General features: G+C 42.6%; 1 protein-coding gene across 1 annotated transcript; it reads left to right on the top strand.

Moving 5' to 3' along the window:
* Positions 1 to 6,825: 6,825 nt before the first annotated feature.
* PSMC6 (proteasome 26S subunit, ATPase 6) lies at positions 6,826 to 22,158 on the top strand. Its single transcript, XM_065593929.1, has 14 exons — positions 6,826 to 7,009; positions 7,733 to 7,812; positions 8,175 to 8,214; positions 8,427 to 8,479; positions 12,412 to 12,479; positions 12,989 to 13,103; positions 14,295 to 14,382; positions 14,920 to 14,981; positions 15,070 to 15,193; positions 15,573 to 15,634; positions 16,743 to 16,863; positions 16,959 to 17,039; positions 19,282 to 19,353; positions 20,265 to 22,158. The coding sequence occupies exons 1-14, from the start codon at positions 6,883 to 6,885 to the stop codon at positions 20,381 to 20,383; spliced, it is 1,212 nt and encodes a 403-aa protein (XP_065450001.1). The 5' UTR covers positions 6,826 to 6,882; the 3' UTR covers positions 20,384 to 22,158.
* The last annotated feature ends 1,129 nt before the right edge of the window (positions 22,159 to 23,287 follow it).

Below are 23,287 nucleotides of genomic sequence, written 5' to 3'. Positions count from 1 at the left end.
AAACACTTTTTAATATATTTAACACCATTATAAATGCTGGAGGCAAAGCAGGGTTTCGGGTGGAGGCTGACAGCTTGCAACCCCCAAAGTAATAACCTCACGACCCTCCGAGGGATCCCAACACCCAGTTTGAGAACCCTGCCCAAGCAACACCCAGCCATGCCAATGCGCCAAAGTGTGCCATGCACCAAACCATGGCAACACCCACCCATGCCAATGCACCAGGCTACATTGGCATCTGCCATTCACCTGTTGCAACACCAAGCCATGCCGATGCACCAAAGTATGCCATGCACCAGGCCGTGGCAACACCATAAACTGTCATGGGATAAGAGGGAAGCTTAAAGTAACTGGTTAAAAGATAGGAAACAAAGGGTAGGAATAAATGGTCAGTTTTCAGAATGGAGAGAGGTAAATAGTGGTGTCCCCCAGGGATCTGTACTGGGCCCAGTCCTATTTAACATATTCATAAACAATCTGGAAAAAGGGGTAAAAGGTGAGTTGGCAAAATTTGCAGATGATACAAAACTACTTAAAATAGTTAAATCCCAGGCAGACTGCGACGAGCTACAAAGGGATCTCACAAAATCGGGTGACTGGGCAAAAAAATGGCAGATGAAATTCAATGTTGATAAATGCAAAGTAATGCACATTAGAAAACATAATCCCAACTATACATATAAAATGATGGGGTCTAAATTAGCTGTTGCCACTCTTGGAGTCATTGTGGATAATTCTCAGAAAACTTTCATTCAATGTGCAGCGGCAGTCAAAAAAGCAAACAATGTTTGGAATCATTAGGAAAGGGATAGATAATAAGATAGAAAATATCATATTGCCTCTATATAAATCCGTGGTATGCCCACATCTTGAATACTGGGTGCAGATCTGGTCACCCCATCTCTAAAAAAGATATATTGGAATTGGAAAAGGTACAGAGAAGGGCAACAAAAATGATTAGGGGTATGGAACAGCTTCCATATGAGGAGAGATTAATAAGACTGGAACTTTTCAGCTTGGAAAAGAGACAACTAAGGGGGGATATGAAAGAGGTCTATAAAATCATTACTAGTGTGGAGAAAGTAAATAAGGAAGTGTTATTTATTCCTTCTCAAAACCCAAGATCTAGGGGTCACCAAATGAAATTAAGAGGCAGCAGGTTTAAAACAAACAAAAGGAAGTATTTCTTCACACAACACACAGCCAAGCTGTGGAACTTTTTGCCAGAGGATGTTGTGAAGGCCAAGACTATAACGGTTCAAAAAGAACGAGATAAATGCAGGGAGGATAGGTCCATCAATGGCTATTAGCCAGGATGGGCAGGCATCCAAAACCAAACCAACACCAAGCCATGCCAATGCACTAAATGGCATTGGAATCTGCCATGCACCAAACAATGTCAATCCACCAAACGGTTGTTAACTACCGTGCTATCCATCAAATAACACAGGAATCCGATGCACCAGGGCTCCAAACTTTACCAGCATATAGCCATACACCAAACCATGTCATGATTGTAGACCACATCTGGCATCAGCTTGTGCCAGTGTTTCAATCACACATCCAACTTTGTTACAGAACAGCCACACCACACACCAAACTGTGCCAGACTACAGTAGCACTATGCACTGAACTACCATCCACACACAAACTATGCCAATGTATAGCGGCACCATGCACTGAACTATACAAAGCCCAGTCACAATCATACCACACAAGAACCGTGTGACTGACTTCAGCCGATGGCACTCATCATCTCTGAGGATTGGGCCTGTATACGTTACAACCATGGCTGAAAGACTTCAACCATGCTGTTGAAAACAACCATGCTTGACAAAACATGCTCAAGACAACTTCCACCCAGCAAGGTTATATTATGGCTTCTGATCAGGGCTTAACCTAGGCCCCGATCCTGCGAATACTTACGCATATGTGTACGTTTACTCACATCCTATTGAACTCGTGGATAAAGAATTTTGCAGGATTGGACCAATGGTTTGTATTGTAAACATGTTGAGGATGGAGACAAACCAAGTGTCGGCACCTCACTGTTTGAAACTAGTTTCAAAAATTGTTACATGTCTTTGTGTGGACTGGTCCAATAGGAGTCAAGAATTTTTACTGTTTATCTATACATTACTAAGTAAAGCAATACATTCTTTCTTTAAAATGACCTAGATTTCTCCCTGTGCGTGTCATCAACAGGCAGAACCCTGACACAATCATTCTCTGGAAAGCGGCAGGTATAGTTTGATAATGTACAAAATGAGTAATTCTGCAAAGGTCACTCAGCTGTTGCAACTGAAACCTTAGCGCAACTCTGATGCTTCCTGACTGCACTGTAGTTAAAGAATGTCTTTGTTGGTTTACCTGCAATTGACTCTTCACTATGCAAATTACATGTAAGTCATTTGATTATTCATTTAATTGATATATTATAAAACTGATACTAGGTGCTTTTGCCACACCCACCATCTGAGGACTCAAAGCACCTCACAACTTCCCAGTAAAAATGGGAAATAAAAATAGCCTTTGCTTTACGAAAAGGGAAATTAAGGCACTAAAGATTAAGGCCAGCATTTTCAACCCTGGGTGCCTAAAGTTAGCCACCTAGCTCCATGGTTAGACACCCGGATAAAAGTGGTCTGGTTTTCAAAAGCACTGATCCCTCACAGCCCCCTTTGACATCCTCCAGTGCAGCGCAGCACATCTGAAAACCACTTATATTCAAGGCCACATTCCTGCAACTGACAGCATGTGTGTGGACTGCTGTGTCCATTCAGTACCCCAGTGACTTCACTGAGGTTCTGTAGTGAGTGCAGCAGTCTGGCCACATGGACCGCAGTGGAAGATCAGGGCCTAAGGCCCAGATCCTCAGAGGTATTCAGGTGCCTGAAGTGCCCATATACCTTTGAGGATCTGGATCTAAATGCCTAAATATGGAGTTAGATGTCTAAAGTTAGGAACCCATGTATGATCATTTTTGCCGGTGTAACTTGCCAAGGGTTAGACAAACAATCTGTAGCCATAGAACTCGAGTCTTCTGACTCACAGTCCTGCGCTTGATCCACAGGGCCATTTTCTCACCATTTTGCTGCTCACATTTCTTGCATTTGAAGGATCCTCGTTGTCTTCCTGTGTCTCTTGGAATTCCAATAGGAAGGTGCTCCATTAGGTTGGCATCAACACAGTGAGATGGCAGGACAACTGGATGGCCCTACCACCAAATGCAGTGGAAGTTACTTGTGACTTTATTACCTTGTCTGCCATTTTAATGGCTTCTGAAGCAGCAGTGGCCAGTGGGAATCACGGTCTTCAGTGGCAGGAAGCAGGGAAAGGACTGTGGCCACTGGCCAGGGGAGGAACCCCCAACCAGATGGCCCGTGTCTTCTATAGATCTTAGGGGACCCACAGGGTTTGATGGTGTTGTCACAGTTCAGGGTAGCTGCATGTATATTTAACCCTTACTGGTCCAGCAAACTCACCCACGCTTAGGCTTCCAGCCCCCAGTCATCACCTCTCTTGGGAGGACACCATGTCTCTCTCCTTCCTGCCCAGGGTATTTCCAGACTGAACACTTCCCTGCCTTCATTGTGTAATTCCTGTCAAAGGATAATCTGCAGAAGCAGGCTGATTTGCTTGCTCTTCAGAGACTAATAATGTAACTGCCCACAATTATAAGTTACCACACAACTCTTTCTAAGCCTAACCCCCCTTCTGTTCACTGGCCCAGTATGAGTTTGTCCAAGCTAGGGTAAGTCGGCTTTGGGGCTTTGGGAAACTGGGCCTGCGGCTCCTCTGTGTGCTCTGTGTTGTGTGTCAGTGGGCATTGACCTCAGACCAAACCCACTCAGACAAACCACCAGGAATGAGCTTTTAGTCTGTAAAGAAACATAGAACAAGATGACAGTCCAGTGGCCTCCTCTTTGCTTGCTTGCCTGGTGCTCCCAGCTTCAGTCAGCTTCCTACTGGGAGGGCAGCGGGTGCATCCTGGCAGGAACCAGGAAGTTCTCCCAACATGCCGCAATTTGTGATCAGGAACAATCAGCATGGATTCACCAAGGGCAAGTCATGCCTGACTAACCTAATTGCCTTCTATGAGGAGATAACTGGCTCTGTGGATGAAGGGAAAGCAATGGATGTGTTATTCCTTGACTTTAGCAAAGCTTTTGATACGGTCTCCCACAGTATTCTTGCCAGCAAGTTAAAGAAGTATGGGCTGGACGAATGGACTGTAAGGTGGATAGAAAGCTGGCTAGATCGTCAGGCTCAACGGGTAGTGATCAACGGTTCCATGTCTAGTTGGCAGCCAGTTTCAAGCGGAGTGCCCTAAGGGTCGGTCCTGGGGCCGGTTTTGTTCAATATCTTCATTAAGGATCTGGAGGACGGCGTGGACTGCACTCTCAGCAAGTTTGCAGATGACACTAAACTGGAAGGAGTGGTAGATACGCTGGAGGGTAGGGATAGGATACGGAGGGACCTAGACAAATTAGAGGATTGGGCCAAAAAAAACTTGATGAGGTTCAACAAGGACAAGTGCAGAGTCCTGCACTTAGGACGGAAGAATCCCGTTCACTGTTACAGACTAGGGACCAAATGGCTAGGAAGCAGTTCTGCAGAAAAGGACCTAGGGGTTACAGTGGACAAGAAGCTGGATATGAGTCAACAGTGTGCCCTTGTTGCCAAGAAGGCTAACGGCATTTTGGGCTGAATAAGTAGGGGCATTGCCAGCAGATCGAGGGACGTGATCATTCCCCTCTATTCGACATTGGTGAGGCCTCATCTGGAGTACTGTGTCCAGTTTTGGGCCCCACACTACAAGAAGGATGTGGAAAAATTGGAAAGTGTCCAACGGAGGGCAACAAAAATGATTAGGGGGCTGGAGCACATGACCAGGGCCGGCTCCAGGCACCAGCTTAACAAGAAGGTGCTTGGGGCGGCCAAGGGAGAGGGGCGGCACGTGCGGCAATTCGGGGGCAGCAGGTCTCTCACCCCCTCTGGGAGCGAAGGACCTGCCGCTGAACTGCCGCCGCCAATTGCGGCTTTTTTTTTTTTTCCCAATTGCCGCCGCCGATCGCGATCGCGGCTTTTTTTTTTTTTTTTGCTTGGGGCGGCAGAAATGCTGGAGCTGGCCCTGCACATGACTTATGAGGAGAGGCTGAGGGAACTGGGATTGTTTAGTCTGCAGAAGAGAAGAATGAGGGGGGATTTGATAGCTGCTTTCAACTACCTGAAAGGGGGTTCCAAAGAGGATGGATCTAGACTGTTCTCAGTGGTACCTGATGACAGAACAAGGAGTAATGGTCTCATGTTGCAGTGGGGGAGGTTTAGGTTGGATATTAGGAAAACTTTTTCACTAGGAGGAGTCCTTGTGGCAATAAATGTGTTAGTCTCTAAGGTGCCCAGAAGTCACCTCCTACAAGACAGGCCCAACAAAGAAAATAACAGAACACCACTAGCTGTCACCTTTAGCCCCCAACTAAAACCTCTCCAGCGCATCATCAGAGATCTACAACCTATCCTGAAAGATGATCCTTTACTCTCACAGATCTTGGGAGACAGACCTGTCGTCGCTTACAGACAACCCCCCAACCTAAAGCAAATACTCACCAGCAACCACACATCACTGAACAAAACCACTGACCCAGGAACCTATCCTTGTAACAAAGCCCGATGCCAACTCTGTCCACATATCTATTCAAGTGACATCATCATAGGACCTAATCACATCAGCCATACCATCAGGGGCTCGTTCACCTGCACATCTACCAATGTGATATATGCCATCATGTGCCAGCAATGCCCCTCTACCATGTACATTGGCCAAACCGGACAGTCTCTACGCAAAAGAATTAATGGACACAAATCTGACATCAGGAATCATAATACTCAAAAACCAGTGGGAGAACACTTTAACCTGTCTGGTCATTCAATGTCAGACCTGCAGGTGGCTATATTACAACAGAAAAACTTCAAAAACAGACTCCAACGAGAGACTGCTGAGCTGGAATTGGTATGCAAACTAGACACAATCAACTCAGGATTGAATAAGGACTGGGAATGGCTGAGCCATTACAAACATTGACTCTATCTCCCCTTGTAAGTATTCTCACACTTCTTATCAAACTGTCTGTACTGGGCTATCTTGATTATCACTTCAAGAGGTTTTTTTCCTCCTACTTAATTGGCCTCTCAGAGTTGGTAAGACAACTCCCACCTGTTCATGCTCTCTGTATGTGTGTATATATATCTCCTCAATATTTCTTCCACTCTATATGCATCCGAAGAAGTGGGCTGTAGTCCACGAAAGCTTATGCTCTAATAAATGTGTTAGTCTCTAAGGTGCCACAAGTCCTCCTGTTCTTTTTGCGGATACAGACTAACACGGCTGCTACTCTGAAACCTGTAAGGTGCCACAAGGACTCCGGTTCTTATTGCTGATGTGTGGCTCTTTTAAAAATGGATAGATTTATACAACTTGTACTTGGAATAATTTTTACAATGTTTCGAGGCAATGCATTTTTTGCGTGCGCGCACACACACACACACACACACACACACACACACACACACACACACACACACACTCTCTCTCTCTCTCTCTCTCTCTCTCTCTCTCTCTCTCTCTCTGCCCTGCGCTCCTCCTGGCTGTAGCCCGCCTGGGGCTGCCCCCGCCCTGCAATGTCCCTGCCTTTCCTGAGTCTGCGGGGATGGCGCTAGGACCGTGGGGGGGTGCGCGGCGGGCGGCGGGCGACGCAGCGCCTCGCTGGCGGCGCCGTTCCCCTCCGCGGCGGCAGGGGGCGCTGTCCGCCCGGGCGGCGGGCGGGCCTGCGTGCGCGGGGCGGGGGGAGGTGGCGGCGCGCGGCCCTGCCCCCGGCGGCCATGGCCCTTCCCGGCATTCCCTATGAGCGGCGCCTGCTCATCATGGCGGACCCGAGAGACAAGGCGCTGCAGGATTACCGCAAGAAGCTGCTGGAGCACAAGGAGATCGACGGGCGCCTCAAGGAGTGTGAGCGCCGCGCGCCGCCGGGCCGGGGGAGGGCGGAGTGGGGGGCCGGGGCCGCTGCCCGGCCACAGCGCTGGGTCATCGGCCGGGGCGGCCGGGCGGGGGTGGGGAGCGGCCCGGGGCCCCCGCAGTGGGAAGCGGGCGGAGGGGAGGGGAGCGGCCCGGGGGCCGAGGGTAACGGGAGGGGGGAGCGGTTCCGAAGGGGGAAGCTCTTGGGGCGGGGGGCTGGTAGCGCCTGGGTATCCGGAGAGGCTGGGCTGGGGGCTCGGGCCCTGATTCAGTGGGGGGAGGGTTGATCCCCTCCATAGGGGATCCCCATGCTGGGGGGACATGGCTGGGCCCAAGTGTTCCAGCCCCCCCCTCCCCCCATTGGTTATTAGGCAGGGAGGGGTTAGGCCCAGCTGAGCTAACACTATTCACCCAGGGGCAGGGATATAGGCGTATTGACAAGCGATTGAAGACCCTTGTTTTTCCCATTAGCATCCTCCTAGATTTTGTGCCGGCCTTAGCCTAGGATACCTGGTCTGCAAGCCAGAGTTAATGGCTGGGTATCTGTTCTGGGATAGAGTTACTGCTACTAGCAAGAATAGCTCATTGCTCATTCTCCTGTATTGACTTTACCCAGAAACTGTTAAATGCAGTTATATCTACTCTGCAAATTGGCCAGCCCTTGCACTTGGTTTCTAGTGGATTAAAGGCGTACCAAATCCTTTTCTTTTCTTTTAGTAAGGGAACAACTGAAAGAGCTTACCAAGCAGTATGAAAAATCTGAAAATGACCTCAAGGCTTTGCAAAGTGTTGGACAGGTAAGCAATAATGACACAACTGTGTATGGCACTGTGCGGTAGGTGAACTGTGCGTAGCAAGTTATTACCACAGATGGATTTTAAATTGAAGGATATAAATGGGATATGATACCATCAGAGCAAATTTGTGCTATGGTGTGGTCTTTACAGGAGGTACGTACACAGAGTAGGTGTATTTTTAACAGTTGTTCCTGGTGTATGGGGCAGTGAGAAAGAAATAGAATAGTAGGCTTTTCCTATGGAGCAAAAAAAGGGAGTAGAAGGTGACTGGCAGAGATGGAGCTGTGAATTTATGTTAAATATTCTATATACTAATATAATTTCATAGATGTAGCTAATACTTGTTTCAATTTTTTTCATAGATTGTTGGTGAGGTTCTTAAGCAGTTAACAGAAGAGAAATGTAAGTTCCCTAGCTGATATGTTTTACTTTTTTGAAACCTCTGGTTTTTAAAATAAGCCAATTAAATTATGATTTAAAAAAAATGAAATAGAGCATTATTAATTAGACATCACTCTGAAAATACGGTATAATTGCAACTTATTTTGCACTAGCAATTAGGGGGGTTAAAAAGAGTGTGATCTTGTTTTCTCTGTCATTTTCTCTTTCTCTAGTCATTGTGAAAGCTACAAATGGACCAAGATATGTGGTTGGCTGTCGTCGTCAGGTAACTTTGCTTTGCTTGGATGTTTCTAAATGGCTTGATCTAATATGCAATTATATGTATTATAGTCATTTTTCTTGTTATGCTTTTAAAGTTAGCAAGTTCGTACTTCACTTTTTAAGCTGCACTTGGCTAACAACATATAGATGTGGTACTCTCTGCACCCTAGTGATAGGTAGTGATATGCCAGGAATGCTGGAATGAATTCTTGGGAATAATAAAGCAAAGCGGACACAGTCCAAGATGTTATGTTTTTTTGTTGTTGTTTTGTTTTTTTAGTTTTTCAGCTTGTTCCTTCTTATAAAGTTAAGTATAAGCTATTAAGCCTATTCCAGAACCTCATTCCTTAAATGTTTAGAAACCTTCTAATTTCTATCTTAAATCTACTCATGGCCAGTTTATCCTCATTTGTTCTTCTGCCAGAGTTGTCCTTTAGCTTAAATAGCTCTTCTCCTTCCCTGCTGTTTACCCACTTGATGTATTTTAGAAAGAGCAATCCTTTTCCCTCTCCGCCTTTGTTTTGCCAAGCTCTGCTAGCCGAGCTCTTTTAGGTTCCTCCCATAAGATAGACTTTCCATTCCCCTTATCATCCTAGTAGGACTTCTCTGTACCTGTTCCAATTTGAATTCATCTTTCTTGAATGTGGGTGAGCAGAGTTGTCCACAGTATTCCAGATAAGGTCTTAGAAACTTTGACTGTTTGGGAAGGTTTCACTTCCATTGTTAACCACAGGGTCTGCACAACCTCCCTTTGGCTTCCTTTGTGACTTTCCCTTCTCCATCCTAGTTGAAAACTGAATTCATAGTCCAGTGCATTAGGCCTAACTTCATGAAACTGTTTTTTCCCTTGATAGCCTCCCAATCCACCCCACTGACTACTTTTTGTGACAGTCAAAAATCAGCTACAACTCTACTACAGGACATGACTAGCTTTCTCTCTAAATGACCTTGCAGAACCTTTATGCTTTGTGTTCAAGAGTCTGGTGTCTGTCTGCCTAGATTTTATAAGGTGGTTCATTGCTCATGAGATCTGAGTATATTTCACACAAAATAAACCCTCTTCTAAAATAATTCCAATTCTTCCCTATTCCTTGCCAGCAGGAATAAACTTCAAGTTACTCTTGGGATTTTTGTATAAAAATGTGAGATGCTGATTTCAGAGGGTTATTGCAGGAAATGACACTAGAGAAAGACAACCATTCCTCCACCTTTTTCCTGCTACCTCATATACTTTTATCAAAATGAAAATGAATGAGATGGTGCTGTTGCCATAGCCAATGATATGACATTTTAGGCTGCTGGCATTGGAAAGAAAACAGTAAGGGCCTGTCTACACTGCCACTTTACAGCGCTGCAACTTTCTCGCTCAGGGGTGTGAAAAAACACCCCCCTGAGCGCTGCAAGTTTCAGCACTTAAAGTGCCAGTGTAGACAGTGCTACAGCGCTGGGAGCCACTCCCCTTGTGGGGGTGGGAGAATTCTCTTCCAGCGCTGGTGCCATGACTACACGGCCACGTTAAAGCGCTGCCAGCAAAGACATACCCTAACATGGCGCTGTTAGGGACTGTTTACCTGGTATTGGGCCACTAAATGGTATGGACTGAAAATGTGATCTATTTTTGATGTTTAGCAGGGAATAGCCATCTGATGTTGGGTTTTTTGTTTTAAATCTACTTTCCAAGGTGTCTTTTAATTCACTTTTTATGTAGGGCCTGTTCATTGAAAGTGGTCTGAATTGTAGAACCAGCAGAGGGAGTACAAATTAATCCCTAGTTGGTGATGTCGGTACATACTTTATGTAGAAAACAGGAAATGAAAAGAAATACCCTTAAGTTTCAAGTTTCATATGTATCTTCTAAATAGAGGATGACAAAATTGGTAGAGGGTGAAAAGTCACGTTTCCAGGAAGATATAAATAATGTTATACTTCTGGGTTTTTTTAAATCAAATCTGCCAGTAACTTCTGAATATATAAAATATGCTGTCTAATTTAGTGTTTTTAATATTCTTGGAAGGAGGCAGCCATTATTGAGACTTCTGACATATAATCCTAACATATTCTCCCATATTTAGAAAAATCTAAAGCAGAAAGAAGACAATGTGACTTAATATTAGTGTCTGAGTTGATCTCCACTAGAAAGGAAAGAAACCAAACCTCATTATAGACATTAACTTTACCCTCTTTTGATTGCAGTGATCCAAACACTAAAGTAACTGCATAGTTTTTAACGATTATTCCCTAGACAGTTCCGTACAGCATAGGTCCACTTCTTGTAAATGGTGCAGCAGGATGAACAATGAATTTTCTAAGGGCCTATGACATTAAATATACCTTATTTTGGGGCATGGAAGGGTTGATGTTGATGGGCTAGCTCAGGGGTCGGCAACCTTTCAGAAGTGGTGTGCCGAGTCTTCATTTATTCACTCTAATTTAAGGTTTTGCGTGCCAGTAATACGTTTTAACGTTTTTAGAAGGTCTCTCTCTATAAGTCTATAATATATAACTAAACTATTGTTGTATGTAAAGTAAATAAGGTTTTTAAATGTTTAAGAAGGTTCATTTAAAATTAAATTAAAATGCAGAGCCCCCCTGAACCGGTGGCCAGGACCCAGGCAGTTTGAGTGCCACTGAAAATCAGCTTGCGTGCCACCTTCGGCACGCCTGCCATAGGTTGGCTACCCCTAGGCTAGCTTTTGTCTGGATAATAAAGTTGTAATTCTTGAATAAAAAAACTTTTTGTAAAATGCCAAGAGCCTAAGCATGATACCAAACAATCAACATGTATTTATCCATCACTGTTCCCAAAATGGTGAAATATCAAGGGAAATAATTTCCTGTGTATGGTACGGGTGCAGATGAGCGCTAATTTACTTGGTGCAAGTGGGTCTGCCAAGTATGGGGAGTGGCAGGGTTCTGATTAAGGCAGGATATAATGCTTTAATTGGTCCTTTTTTGTAAAATTTGTAATTATGTTGCAAGTTGATCTTGTGTGAGGGGTGAAGTACCATCATGGGTCAGGAATGGTCTAAGCAACAGGAAGCAGAGTGTAGGACGGGGTGGGCAAACTACGGGCTGCGAGCTCCCGCTGGGTTGGGGGCCGCACCACGCGGCTCAGCCCTGCTCCGCCAGGGCGCTGGGTTGGGGGCCGCACCACTCGGCCCCACTCCGCCAGGGCGCTGGGTTGGGGGCCGCACCACTCGGCCCCACTCCGCCAGGGCGCTGGGTTGGGGGTGTTGGCTCGGGGTCTGGACCATGCGGCTTGGCTCCACTCTGGCCGGGGTGCTGGGTCGGGGGCTGCACCACGTGGCTCCCGGAAGCTGTGGCATGGCCCCGCTCTAGCTCCTACACGGTCCAGGGGCGGTGCCTGCAGATGGGGCAGCGTGCAGAGCTGCCTGGCCGCGCTTCTGCGTAGGACCCAGAGCTGCTTCCGGGAGCCACTTGAGGTAAGCGCTGCTCAGAGCCTGCCCCCTGAGCCTCTCCTGCCCAGCCCTGATCCCCCTCCTGCCCTCCGAACCCTTGACTCCCAGCCCAAAACACCCTCCTACACCCCAAACTCCTCATTCCCAGCCCCACCCCAGAGCCCGCACCCCCTCCCGCACCCCAACCCCAATTTTGTGAGCATTCATGGCCCGCCATACAATTTCTATTCCCTGATGTGGCCCTTGGGCCACAAAGTTTGCCCACCCCTGGTGTAGGAAGACATGGTCAGCAAAACTGCCTGCCCGAATTGCAGTGGAAGTGGAAACCACTAGATTCCCCTTGATCAGCTCTCTTCACGTGTGTCTGAGGAAGAAGGGAAGGTCACCATCTGAATCCTTGCTGAGACTAAACACTTTTTCTGTCATACCAAACAAGAACAATTACTGCAGAAATATAGAATTCCATCGCTTTGCTGTTTGAGTCAGTTTCTAATAGAAAAATCTTTTGTGAAACTAGCTTGACAAAAGTAAGCTGAAGCCTGGGACAAGAGTTGCTCTGGACATGACCACACTAACTATTATGAGGTAAGCTTTTGCCACCAAGATTTTTTTTTTCTTTATGTGAAGGATAGAGTGGGTCTAAATATGTTGCAGATATTAGGTATGAATAATAAATCTTGTACTGCTTTAAAAATTCTTCCAAATACATATATACATTATATAGGCAAATACTTCCAGGGTGGTCTTACAGATTTGAGAGCTGATCCAAATTTTTTGTTTGAAATTACTTTTTAGTCAAAACAAACTTCTGTGGGAAATGTCTGTTTTTGTCAGTTTTGGGTATTTTGTTGAATTCTCCCCCGCCCCCCCCAAAAAAGTTTCATTTTTGAAAAGTTTCTGACTGCCAGTCTTCAAGTTTTATTGCAAAGATGAAAAAATGTTTATTACAAAATTTTGAGGGAATTTTTTTGTCAGTTTTTCACGGGGAAACAAGCATTTGCCAACCAGTGCTAAGATTTATTTAAATGACTGAGTATACAGTGTTTGCAGAATGAAAAGATAACATCTGTTTTATTAATACTCAAATGCTACAGATACTTGCCAAGGGAAGTGGATCCATTGGTTTACAATATGTCTCATGAAGATCCTGGGAATGTTTCTTATTCTGAGATTGGAGGGTTATCGGAACAAATCAGGGAGCTAAGAGAGGTACTGAATGTTTAATTACAGAAATACTTACTGAATAGAGGTACACGTCTAGCCCGATATAACGCTGTCTTCGGAAGCCAAAAAATCTTACCGCGTTATAGGTGAAACTGCGTTATATCGAACTTGCTTTGATCCGCCGGAGTGCGCAGCCCCGCCCCCCCAGAGCGCTGCTTTACCGCGTTATATCCAAATTCATGTTATATCGGGTCGCGTTATAGGGATAGAGGTGCATCTGCTCTGAGGAAAAATTGTACTTCATGTTGTGCCAGGTGGGTTGAAAGGTCTAAAAAGTCTAATACATGCTATTTAAAGATGATCAGGAAAGGTTTATATACTGATAGTTTTCTGACGGGAGGGGGAGGGTTTTCCCTTCCGTGCCATAAGCATGTAGATAATCATGTTATATCATGTTTTTAATCTTAAACAATCATGAGTCCGGATATTAAAGAATAGCATTATTTGCACCTTATTAACTTCATGTAGGAAGGAGAGCTTTTAGGACACTATTTAAAATACTTTTTGATCTCCATTAATGTACATAGTGCTCAACATAGCCTCTGAAAGAACAGGGGCCTAGACCAGATTGCAGGCAATCTGGCTCTGAGGAATATAACGTGCACGTCTACAGTTCAGGTACAAAAGGGTGAGGAGATGCAAATTAGATGAACATGGGGAGGCTAGACTAAAATAGGTGGGTTTGAAGGATGCTTCCAAGTCGAGGGGATGTGATGAAGTAAAAGTGCAACACACGATGGAAGAGAACGACAAAGGGCCAAATTCTAGTCTTTGCACTGGAGTAACTATTGAAATGAGTTCCTCTGGATATTCATGTGTATGACTGGGGGCAGAACTTTGTCCAAAGGAGCAAGTTACAGGAAGGTTTAGACAAGACGTCGGAAGGATTGGAATAAGAGCAGAGACGGAGTTGTGTAGATCCTCAGATTTAATCCATAAAACAGGCGAAGAAAAACTCCCTGACAGCATTTCTATAGCTAACACTTTCTGATCCTGTAGAAAGAGATTGTGCTTGCTGGGATTAGTAGTGTCTTGTAGAAGAAAAGAATGAAGCTATCGGGAAATCCATACCTATATATTGTACCATAAACATATATACCATAGCATCTAAGCATACAGTAATATAGTCAAGGATCTCTTTAAAACTAAACACTACTTACCTGCCTCTTTTCTCAGGTAATAGAGTTACCGCTTACAAATCCAGAATTATTTCAGCGTGTGGGAATTATACCTCCAAAAGGCTGCTTGCTGTATGGCCCACCAGGTGAGTACACATCTGTAGCTGCCTTTCATTTCCAGTTTTGAGTTCTGTCCATAATTAAGGCAGAATGAGACTTCGTGTCCATAAACCTATTATCTAGGAATCTGAATTTCAGTTCTCCTTACAACAGTAGTCTCAAAACTTTTTACCTTGCACCCCCTGTTACCACGTCCATGGCCCCCCGGGGCCGGGAGCAGGAATGCTTCTCTGAGAGTGGGGGACCTGGACAGGGATAAGGGGGCCATAGCTGGGGGCGGGGCCCAGATACCCACCCCACCCCCCGGGTGTGGGGCCAGCAACTGGGGAACAGGGACGGAGCTGGGTGGCGCTCGCTCCCTGTGGGGGCTGGCCTGGGCTCCAGCTGTGTTCCTCCGTTCCACAGTTTGGGGGCCTCTGCCTTACAATATAATTAGTGCTGAGCTGCCCCCCTTGGAATCCTGTTGAAGTATTCTATTATACTTCTACCCTTGAAATATATTTCAGTCTGTAACTTTAGCGATTGGTCTACAAGTTGAACAGCTTCAGTCTCTGTCTGTCCAGGTACTGGGAAAACACTACTAGCCAGAGCTGTTGCAAGCCAACTGGACTGCAATTTCTTAAAGGTAAAACAATGGCATTCTTTTCAAAGAGTGACGGTCCCTCGGGTTGTACTTCAGTCTGTTTGCTCATGTTACTGTTCATTTTCAACAGGTCGTGTCTAGTTCTATTGTAGACAAGTACATTGGTGAAAGCGCTCGGTTGATCAGAGAAATGTTCAACTATGCCAGAGATCATCAGCCATGTATCATTTTCATGGATGAAATAGATGCTATTGGTAAGGCTAATAGACTGTAAGATGGCTAAAGTCTCTTGTGATTATTTAAGCCACCTCTGAAATAATAGTCTTGCTTTTCTTAAAAAGATTAATACAAAGTTGATTGTCAGGGAACCTTTCTGTGCGGAATTAACAGGGTAGAGGAGATCTCTCCTTTCAACTTGCTTCTGGAGCCCATTACAGCTAACTTAAAATGAGACCTGTTTGCATTTGGCTTGGATCTTTGACCAAGATACCTAGCACTCTTAAACATGCATTTAACTTTACCTAACACTTAATTTGATTTTTAGTACTTTAACATTTATTTAGCTCAGAAACCATTTTGATCCTTAAAAAGAAAAAAAGTACAGGTAACTTCCAAATTTAATATATATTATAGGTGGCCGTCGTTTCTCTGAGGGAACTTCAGCTGATAGAGAAATTCAGAGAACCCTAATGGAGGTAAATGTCTAATATGTAATCTTTTATAGTAAAGAGGAAAATAGATGTGCAAATCCATATATTATCCAAATTGTTAGAACGGTTGCTGTGCTAATGTCGTGTTAAAAGTGAACTGAGATACTTCACTAAAAAAATGCAGTTAAAACTGTTTGAGATTCAAAATGCATAGGCCACGTATTTGTATGTAATTAACGTCAAAAGTGATTTGAGAGCCTTTATCTGCCAAGACTTAAGCTCAGGCTTCTGCGCTTCGTCCACAAGAACTGACTACAACGACACTTAACGCACCTTGTTTAGATGTAGGAGGACATCAACTCTTTTAAGGGAAAAACCTCCCTGCAGAACCTCTCTGCAGGTTAGAGGCTTTCTGTTCAAAAGAGATCTAAAGTTAAAAACACACATTGTCATCAATTTGGGATATTGAATACAACAGTGAACTAAGGTAATTGGAAACGGAACACTCAATCATGTTAAGAGAATTAAAAAATAAATAAATCAGTAACACAATTCTTAGTAAGAATTCTAGGTCTGATTAGTGTGCATGATCCCACTGGTCTGGTTTGTTTTCCCAGCCCAAAAAGAATGCGTATTAAGCAAATATATCTGCCTCACTTGTAGTATAAAATAATCACAAAGAATAGAGGTTTGAGTTTTCCATAGCAGAACTGGATATATCTAATGAAATGTCTTCAGGGGTGATTGAATATTCAAGGGGCTCTTCTACAAACATAGTTTGTGTGAATCATCCTATATTGAAAGTATAACTGCCAATCACTGGCTTTTAGTATTTGGAGGAAAAAAGAGAGAGAATGCAAGGTGACTAGAATGTTGCATTCTTCCATTTTTGAGCTGTTTTGTTCCTACTTTTTGTCCAATTTTTTTTAAAGTTTTCCTTTATGGAATATATGGGGAGCTGTGGTATTCTTGGATCATCACAGTTAAGAATCGGGTAGCATTGTTTTAGGATTGTTTCCATCGCTCCTTTTATCTGTAATGATCACTAGTGAAAATGAAGTGTGTGGAAGATGGTGTGAGCTATTAGATTTATGAACACGTTAAGTTTAAAAAAAATTCCTTGTTTTTAAAAAAAAATGTCAATTTCCTCTAGTTATTGAATCAAATGGATGGATTTGACACTCTGCACAGAGTTAAAATGATCATGGCTACAAATAGACCAGACACTTTGGATCCTGCATTGCTGCGTCCGGGAAGACTGGATAGAAAAATCCGTGAGTTGACATCTTCATTCTTAAGTGCATGTGTAATTCTGAATTGCCCTTGTTCACCCATTTTAATTAAAAAAAACCCAACCCTCTCTTTTTAGATATTGATTTACCAAATGAACAAGCCAGATTAGATATATTGAAGATTCATGCAGGTCCTATCACTAAACATGGTGAAATAGGTAAGTACGCGAGCTGCTTAAATATTTCTCCCAAGTGTAAAAGTGAGGGGAAGGTGAATTGGTTACTGGTTACCCTAACACCTACCTTCCCAAAATGTTCCTCAGTATTTCTTAAATAGATCCATATTGAACCATTGGTGAACCTCACTTTATAAAAATATGAGGGTTGGGGATATAGTAACCCTCCTACACTTGGTTACGAATCAGAGAAACTGTCTGATTTACATCTGGTTGGACTCTCTCCATTGTATAATGGAACACCTTGCTGTAAGCAAACATTCCCATTTGTCCCCCCAAAAAAAAAAAATATTAAACCTTAGAACCATATATGGGTCTGAAAACAAACAAGGGTATTTCTGTCCAAAAGGAAAACTCTGAAAGTTATGAGCAACTGAAAAGTGGGTTCTACATGGAAATCTTTTTAATTGCAGTAGTATTGCTGTTAGGTTGTGCTGTAACTGTGGCTTGAAAAAGAATGCACTTGCCATTAAGGAGTAGGGCAAATTTTATCTAGGACATGGGTGGGAGAAGCAGCTATCCAGTGAAACTGACAGGATTCTGGTCAGTTATGTTACTGCAGACTAACCAGAATCTTGTTGGCTTCCCTCTGAGATTGCCTTGAGGAAATCTGTGAGAAGCAGCTGAGACACTGTGAAGTTATCAGGAACTTGGGGGTGGGATGGAGAAGAGGACATGAAAACAGGAAGGAAGAGAGACTGAGAATAGCACACCTCTTCACTACTGATGGAGGGCTTTTCCCCTGCCTGTTGTTTCCAAGAGATGTGAGATGGGAAGAGGAAGAGTCTCCCCCTCACGGGAAGAAGAGAGAGGAGCTCAGTGTCAGACACCTACTACCTAAAGCTGATACAAAAGAGAACTGTGAAGTTTAATTGAGATAGCACCTGAAAGGAACCCCAGCATACCCTTTTCAAGAAACCAGATAGGAGCATGAGCAGTACTAAGCTCTTTAGGAGGGTACTGTCTAGTTCAGGGATTGGCAACCTTTCAGAAGTGGTGTGCCGAGTCTTCATTTATTCACTCTAATTTACGGTTTCGCGTGCCAGTAATACATTTTAACGTTTTTAGAAGGTCTCTCTGTAAGTCTATAATATATAACTAAACTATTGTTGTATGTAAAGTAAATAACGTTTTAAAAATGTTTTAGAAGCTTCATTTAAAATTAAATTAAAACGCAGAGCCCCCCCCCCGGACCAGTGGCCAGGACCCGGGCAGTGTGAGTGCCATTGAAAATCAGCTCGCATGCTGCCTTCGGCACGCGTGCCATAGGTTGCCTACCCCTGGTCTAGTTCTTGGACCCAGTGTGAGGGACACCTGTTTTTTGTATCAGTGTCTGGTCAGTAGGTGTCAGACGTCTCAAGCCTTGGCTGTAACTTTTAAAATTCTTTGTGAAGATAAGTAATCTGCAAACTATTTCCATTTTTGTGATCTTACAAATGTATGTAGATTCGCTAGACTAGAATGCCACTTAATTACAGTAATGATATAGCTACGGCTCAGGTGGAAATATTAGTCCAAGTTTTCAGATTCTTAACATAAAATAAAAATACCATTTCAGCTAATGTGTCTTGTGGTGGTCATAATGAAAAAGGAAACTATTTTGAAAAGTTTTTGGTAAAAATCAGATTTGTGGTTTAAGATACTTGAATTTAAGTTATGGAAAAAATGATTTTTTAATTCAGACTCTCAGTATTTTGTACCTCCAACTCAAAATTGAATATGCAGTCAAAAATTTGATGGAAATCTGAAATGCACAGAACTTGTGAACTTATACCCTAGAAACTATAACCTAGCTACACACTTTGTGGATGTGTAATAATAGTGGATAGTGCTTTTAACACTTTTTTTTAAGCCCATTGGCCTAGGGGGCCAAGTTATGGTTATTGTGGGATTAATAAATGTTGAACTTATTTTTATTCAGATGCATCTAAATCTCAACTATAAGATTGATTTAACATACATCTTTTATATTTAATTCTGTGTATGTATGTTCAAACTAGTAATTTTTAAATAAAATAAACCCAGAATAATTATATCTAGATTTGTATGTTAATGGGGGAATAACATAGCTGGTAAATACAATCATCAAGGTAGCTAACTTTTTCACTTGCACTGAGAAGCAAAGTAGAATCTTCAGGGTTTTTTTTATAGCTGATGCTGCACTCCAATGGAACACAAACTACTTTGTACTTCTAGTTAATTGGCATTCTTGTTTTGTTAATAGATTATGAAGCAATTGTGAAGCTTTCAGATGGCTTTAATGGAGCGGATTTGAGAAATGTCTGTACTGAAGCAGGTAAGAGGCTCCTCACTTGTATTCGTTTGCTCAGTTCTTAATTTTGATGTGCTGAATCTTGCTATAAACGTTAAATATTCATGACTAGTTTCTCTGATCTGTTCTTAGTATAATAGATGAACATGAGGTTCATAAACATTTCATTGTTTTAAATGCATTGATTCTTGAGGGTCGTCTAGTATTTACATTTTTTACATCAGTGGCTGGAAACTTAGGTTAACATAATAGTGAGTTTCACTGGTAAGTTTCAAAGCACTATAAAAATTTCTCTCTTGAAACTGGCATTGTGGTCAAATGCACACTGGAAAGGATCTGTACATATGCCCATACACCTTAAAAGTATGGGGAGAAGTAGTAAGATGAAGTTCCCTGAAACCGGATGAAACATGTCTATCCAACTTGGACAAAAATCTGCTTTTTTAAAATGTTTCTTTACGGCTTATACCAGTACAGAAAATAGTATAGAAAATGATTTTTTTGGGATCTCTCTCTCTCTCTCTCTCTCTCCTATGTGTTCCTGCCTTACTCTTCTTGAGAAAATATTGTCCACTCAGGGCTTGTCTACACTGGGAAGCTAACTGGTGTAGCTGTAATGGAATAATTATACCTCTATAGCTAAGCTGATATAACAGCCCTGTGTGGATGCTTCTTGCCTGAATAAAAGTGACTTTATTCCAGAATAATTACTCTGCTTCCAAACATATCTGAGGTGCATGAAAAGAAATACAAAACTGATTAAAGTTACTCACTGAATCTCCATATGGAATATGTAATTTTTAACTTTGATCCTTTCAATGTTGTTTGAATTTCAAAGTGATAGACTTTATGGAATGTTTCAGTTCTATATTATTGCTGCGAGTAACACTAACTTTCTGTAAATATCTAGCAATTTCTCAAATTGTTCTTCACAGGTATGTTTGCAATTCGTGCTGATCATGACTTCGTAGTTCAGGAAGACTTTATGAAAGCTGTTAGAAAAGTAGCTGATTCAAAGAAGTTGGAGTCTAAACTGGATTACAAACCTGTTTAAATTAACCAGATAGTTAATGATCGACTGCACAGGAGATATTGGATTAATGTATAGAAGAAGAGAAATAATGTACCTCTTGGCTATGATCTTATTACAAGTGTATGTATAACACCATAAGCAAGTAATTGATGCTAGTTACAAGTCGGCTACAGAAGTGTGTTCTGTAAATGTGGCATTCATTGCAGCCCAAGTTAAGGAGTGAGATATGTTCTCATAACAATTATTGTGTGAATTTATAAACATACCCAAATGGTTGAACTTAGCAAATTTTAAGAAAGTCAGTGCATTTCCTGGCATTTTATATCATTTTCCTTTAAACAGTTGAATAAAACTTCTTTAAGTCTTTCATATGTACCTCCTCTCTACCTCTTTAGATAAGAGCATTCATTATAGTTCTTTAGGTACTTAAAGTGCTACTTATCTCTGATATTAATGATCATGTTCCATTTAGGCATGTATTTTGATAAACCATCTATACAAAATTCTCTACTGGTAAAACTGGTGTGTCAGATACAATGTACCTAAAACACAAGTTAGGAAATGTAATCTAATGAGCTCTTAATAGTGTGTAACAATTTCATGTTGCCTGTCCATGTGGAAGAGGGTATGGTACTATTTTTGTTTCAAGATTCCACTGTTGAAACCTGGGGAAGGGATTCAGTTGGAACTAAAACTTAAATGATCATTGCTCAAAATGCATTAACTAAACAAAACATTTGTTATAGCCTGATTTCGGTTAGCACAATTCTTTTAAAAGGTTCATATATACTTCTCTGAAAGTGCCACATCCTAGATGTTTGTAGGTAACCTACACAGCCAAATAGCATTTTGATTTTTATAAAAACCACTTAACTCAGTGTTTAAAGAATAACAGTATCAGGGCCTCAATCTAGTACTACTAAAATTGTCAAGCAGGTGAGGCTTAATTTATTTTGGTTTAGATACCTTTGTGAAAACAGCTCTCCTCCCACTAGGCGATCCAAGTCACTTTTTAAAATGTCTCTCACTCCACTTTCCCAGCTGTCACTTCTGTCATATAGCAACTGAGACTATCCTCCATAAACTAGTAAAATTGTATCATCTAAACTACACTGTTTTGGGAGTGGCCGGGAGATGTATGGAATACACAGAGAGGGCTAAGTATTGTTCTGCTGTGGATTGTAACGGTGTAACGGGCCAGAATTTGGCCTGCTGCCTAATACCTCCACATGTACTGGGAACTGTTTACTGCAGCTGCTAATTTGAGTAATCATTCAAGCACCATAAAACAGCTTTAACTCAGAAGCCAAGGAGTGCTTTGTTCATGCAGTCCAGCACCTTGCATCAATGTGGATTTTTTTCATTCCACTTTTGATGTGTGTAGGGAAAGGTTTTCCATAGTGCTTGTATTTTACTTCAACTTTTAGGTAAATTTTACAAACATCACCAGAGTGATGCTTCTGTATGTGTTAAGACTCCATTTTTTGGCCACTTCTGACTACCCCAACTCGATTATTCTGTGCCTATCCAACTCACAAATAAATTAGATTAAATTTTCTAAAGCCATGCCATTTCAGTTTGCCTTATGTGCTAGTACAGAATGAATTGTAGTACTATCCTTGTTTAAACCACGAAAGAGCTTTTAATAAACTAGTTTAAAATAAAGAACTGAAACTACTACAATGCACAGGCAACAGTATTTTGATAAGTGGCTACAACAAGCTAATGATTATCATTACATATGAAAGAGCATGCATGTTTATCTCAATGTAATAGTAAAACAGGCTTGTACAACATTACCTTGTCTATAGTGTCAGTGGTATAAAATGTCAGTGTCAATTTATTTCCATCATGAAACCACTCTGAATAGGGCCAGATGTCAATATGCATGGTTAAATGCTGCTGTTACAGAAAGTCTAAATGTATTCAGAAACAATTAGATGAAAGTTTAATAAAACTGAATAGATCTACAGCCATCTTATAATATATACAAATTTGTTACATGAGTTTGGAGAGGATGAATGGGATAGGTAGAGAAACTGATTCCTAGATCACTACAATCTAACTAAACCCCTCTTATTACGCTCGAGCTAAAACATAGCATGTTACAAAGATCCATATATCTCTTGTGCATACAACTGAACGTCTGTCTGCTGTTTTGCTAATACCTAAGTTGTTTTGGTCATTTCCCTGTGAGCAAACCCTCCCTTCAGCATTGAGGTCAGTAGACATATTTGGTTCCTGGCTGTGAAGGAGAGCAAATAGGCAAGATTTGTTCAAGTGAGGGGGCAAGAGCAGAATACAGTAGAACGCCATTTATCTGACACTCCATATTCTGGCTCTCCACAGTAACCAAACACCCAGGACTCCAGGGCCAAAAGTGGGTGATCTCTCCTGTGGCTGCTAGAAGGTGCTGCAACAACGCACTTTCCCTTTCTCTGGATTTTTGATGATCTGATCTGGCCCCAGTCCCGATTAGATCTGATAAATGGGGTTCTGCTTTAGTTATTTCCTTTTGAAGGGTAGTGCCTAAGGGTAATACCTTTGCTGTAACTACACACTCACAGCTGGCCTGTGTCAACTGACTTTGGCTTGTGGGGCTCAGACTGCAGGCCTGTAAAACTGCTATGTAGATGTTTGGGCTGGGGCTGGAGCCCAGGCTCTGGGACCCTCCCCCCTTGTGGGGTCCCAGAGCTTGAGTTCCAGTCTGTGCCCAAATGTCTACATAGCAGTTTTACAACCCCTGCAGTCTGAGCCCCACAAGCCTGAGTCAAGTTAGTTGCAATGTAGACCTATCCCAAGAGGCCCAGTCATGGACCAGGACTCTCCTGGGCTAGGTGCTGTACATGCAGCGAACAAAGAAACGATTCCTGCCCCAAAGAGTTTACAATCTAAGGAAAAGATGAGAAAATAGGTGGACACAGA

This window comes from Chrysemys picta, chromosome 4 (assembly GCF_011386835.1).
Source record: "Chrysemys picta bellii isolate R12L10 chromosome 4, ASM1138683v2, whole genome shotgun sequence".
Lineage (NCBI taxonomy): Eukaryota > Metazoa > Chordata > Testudines > Emydidae > Chrysemys > Chrysemys picta.
The sequence above is the reverse complement of the archived record's forward strand: the minus strand, read 5'-3'. Positions and strand labels throughout refer to the sequence as shown.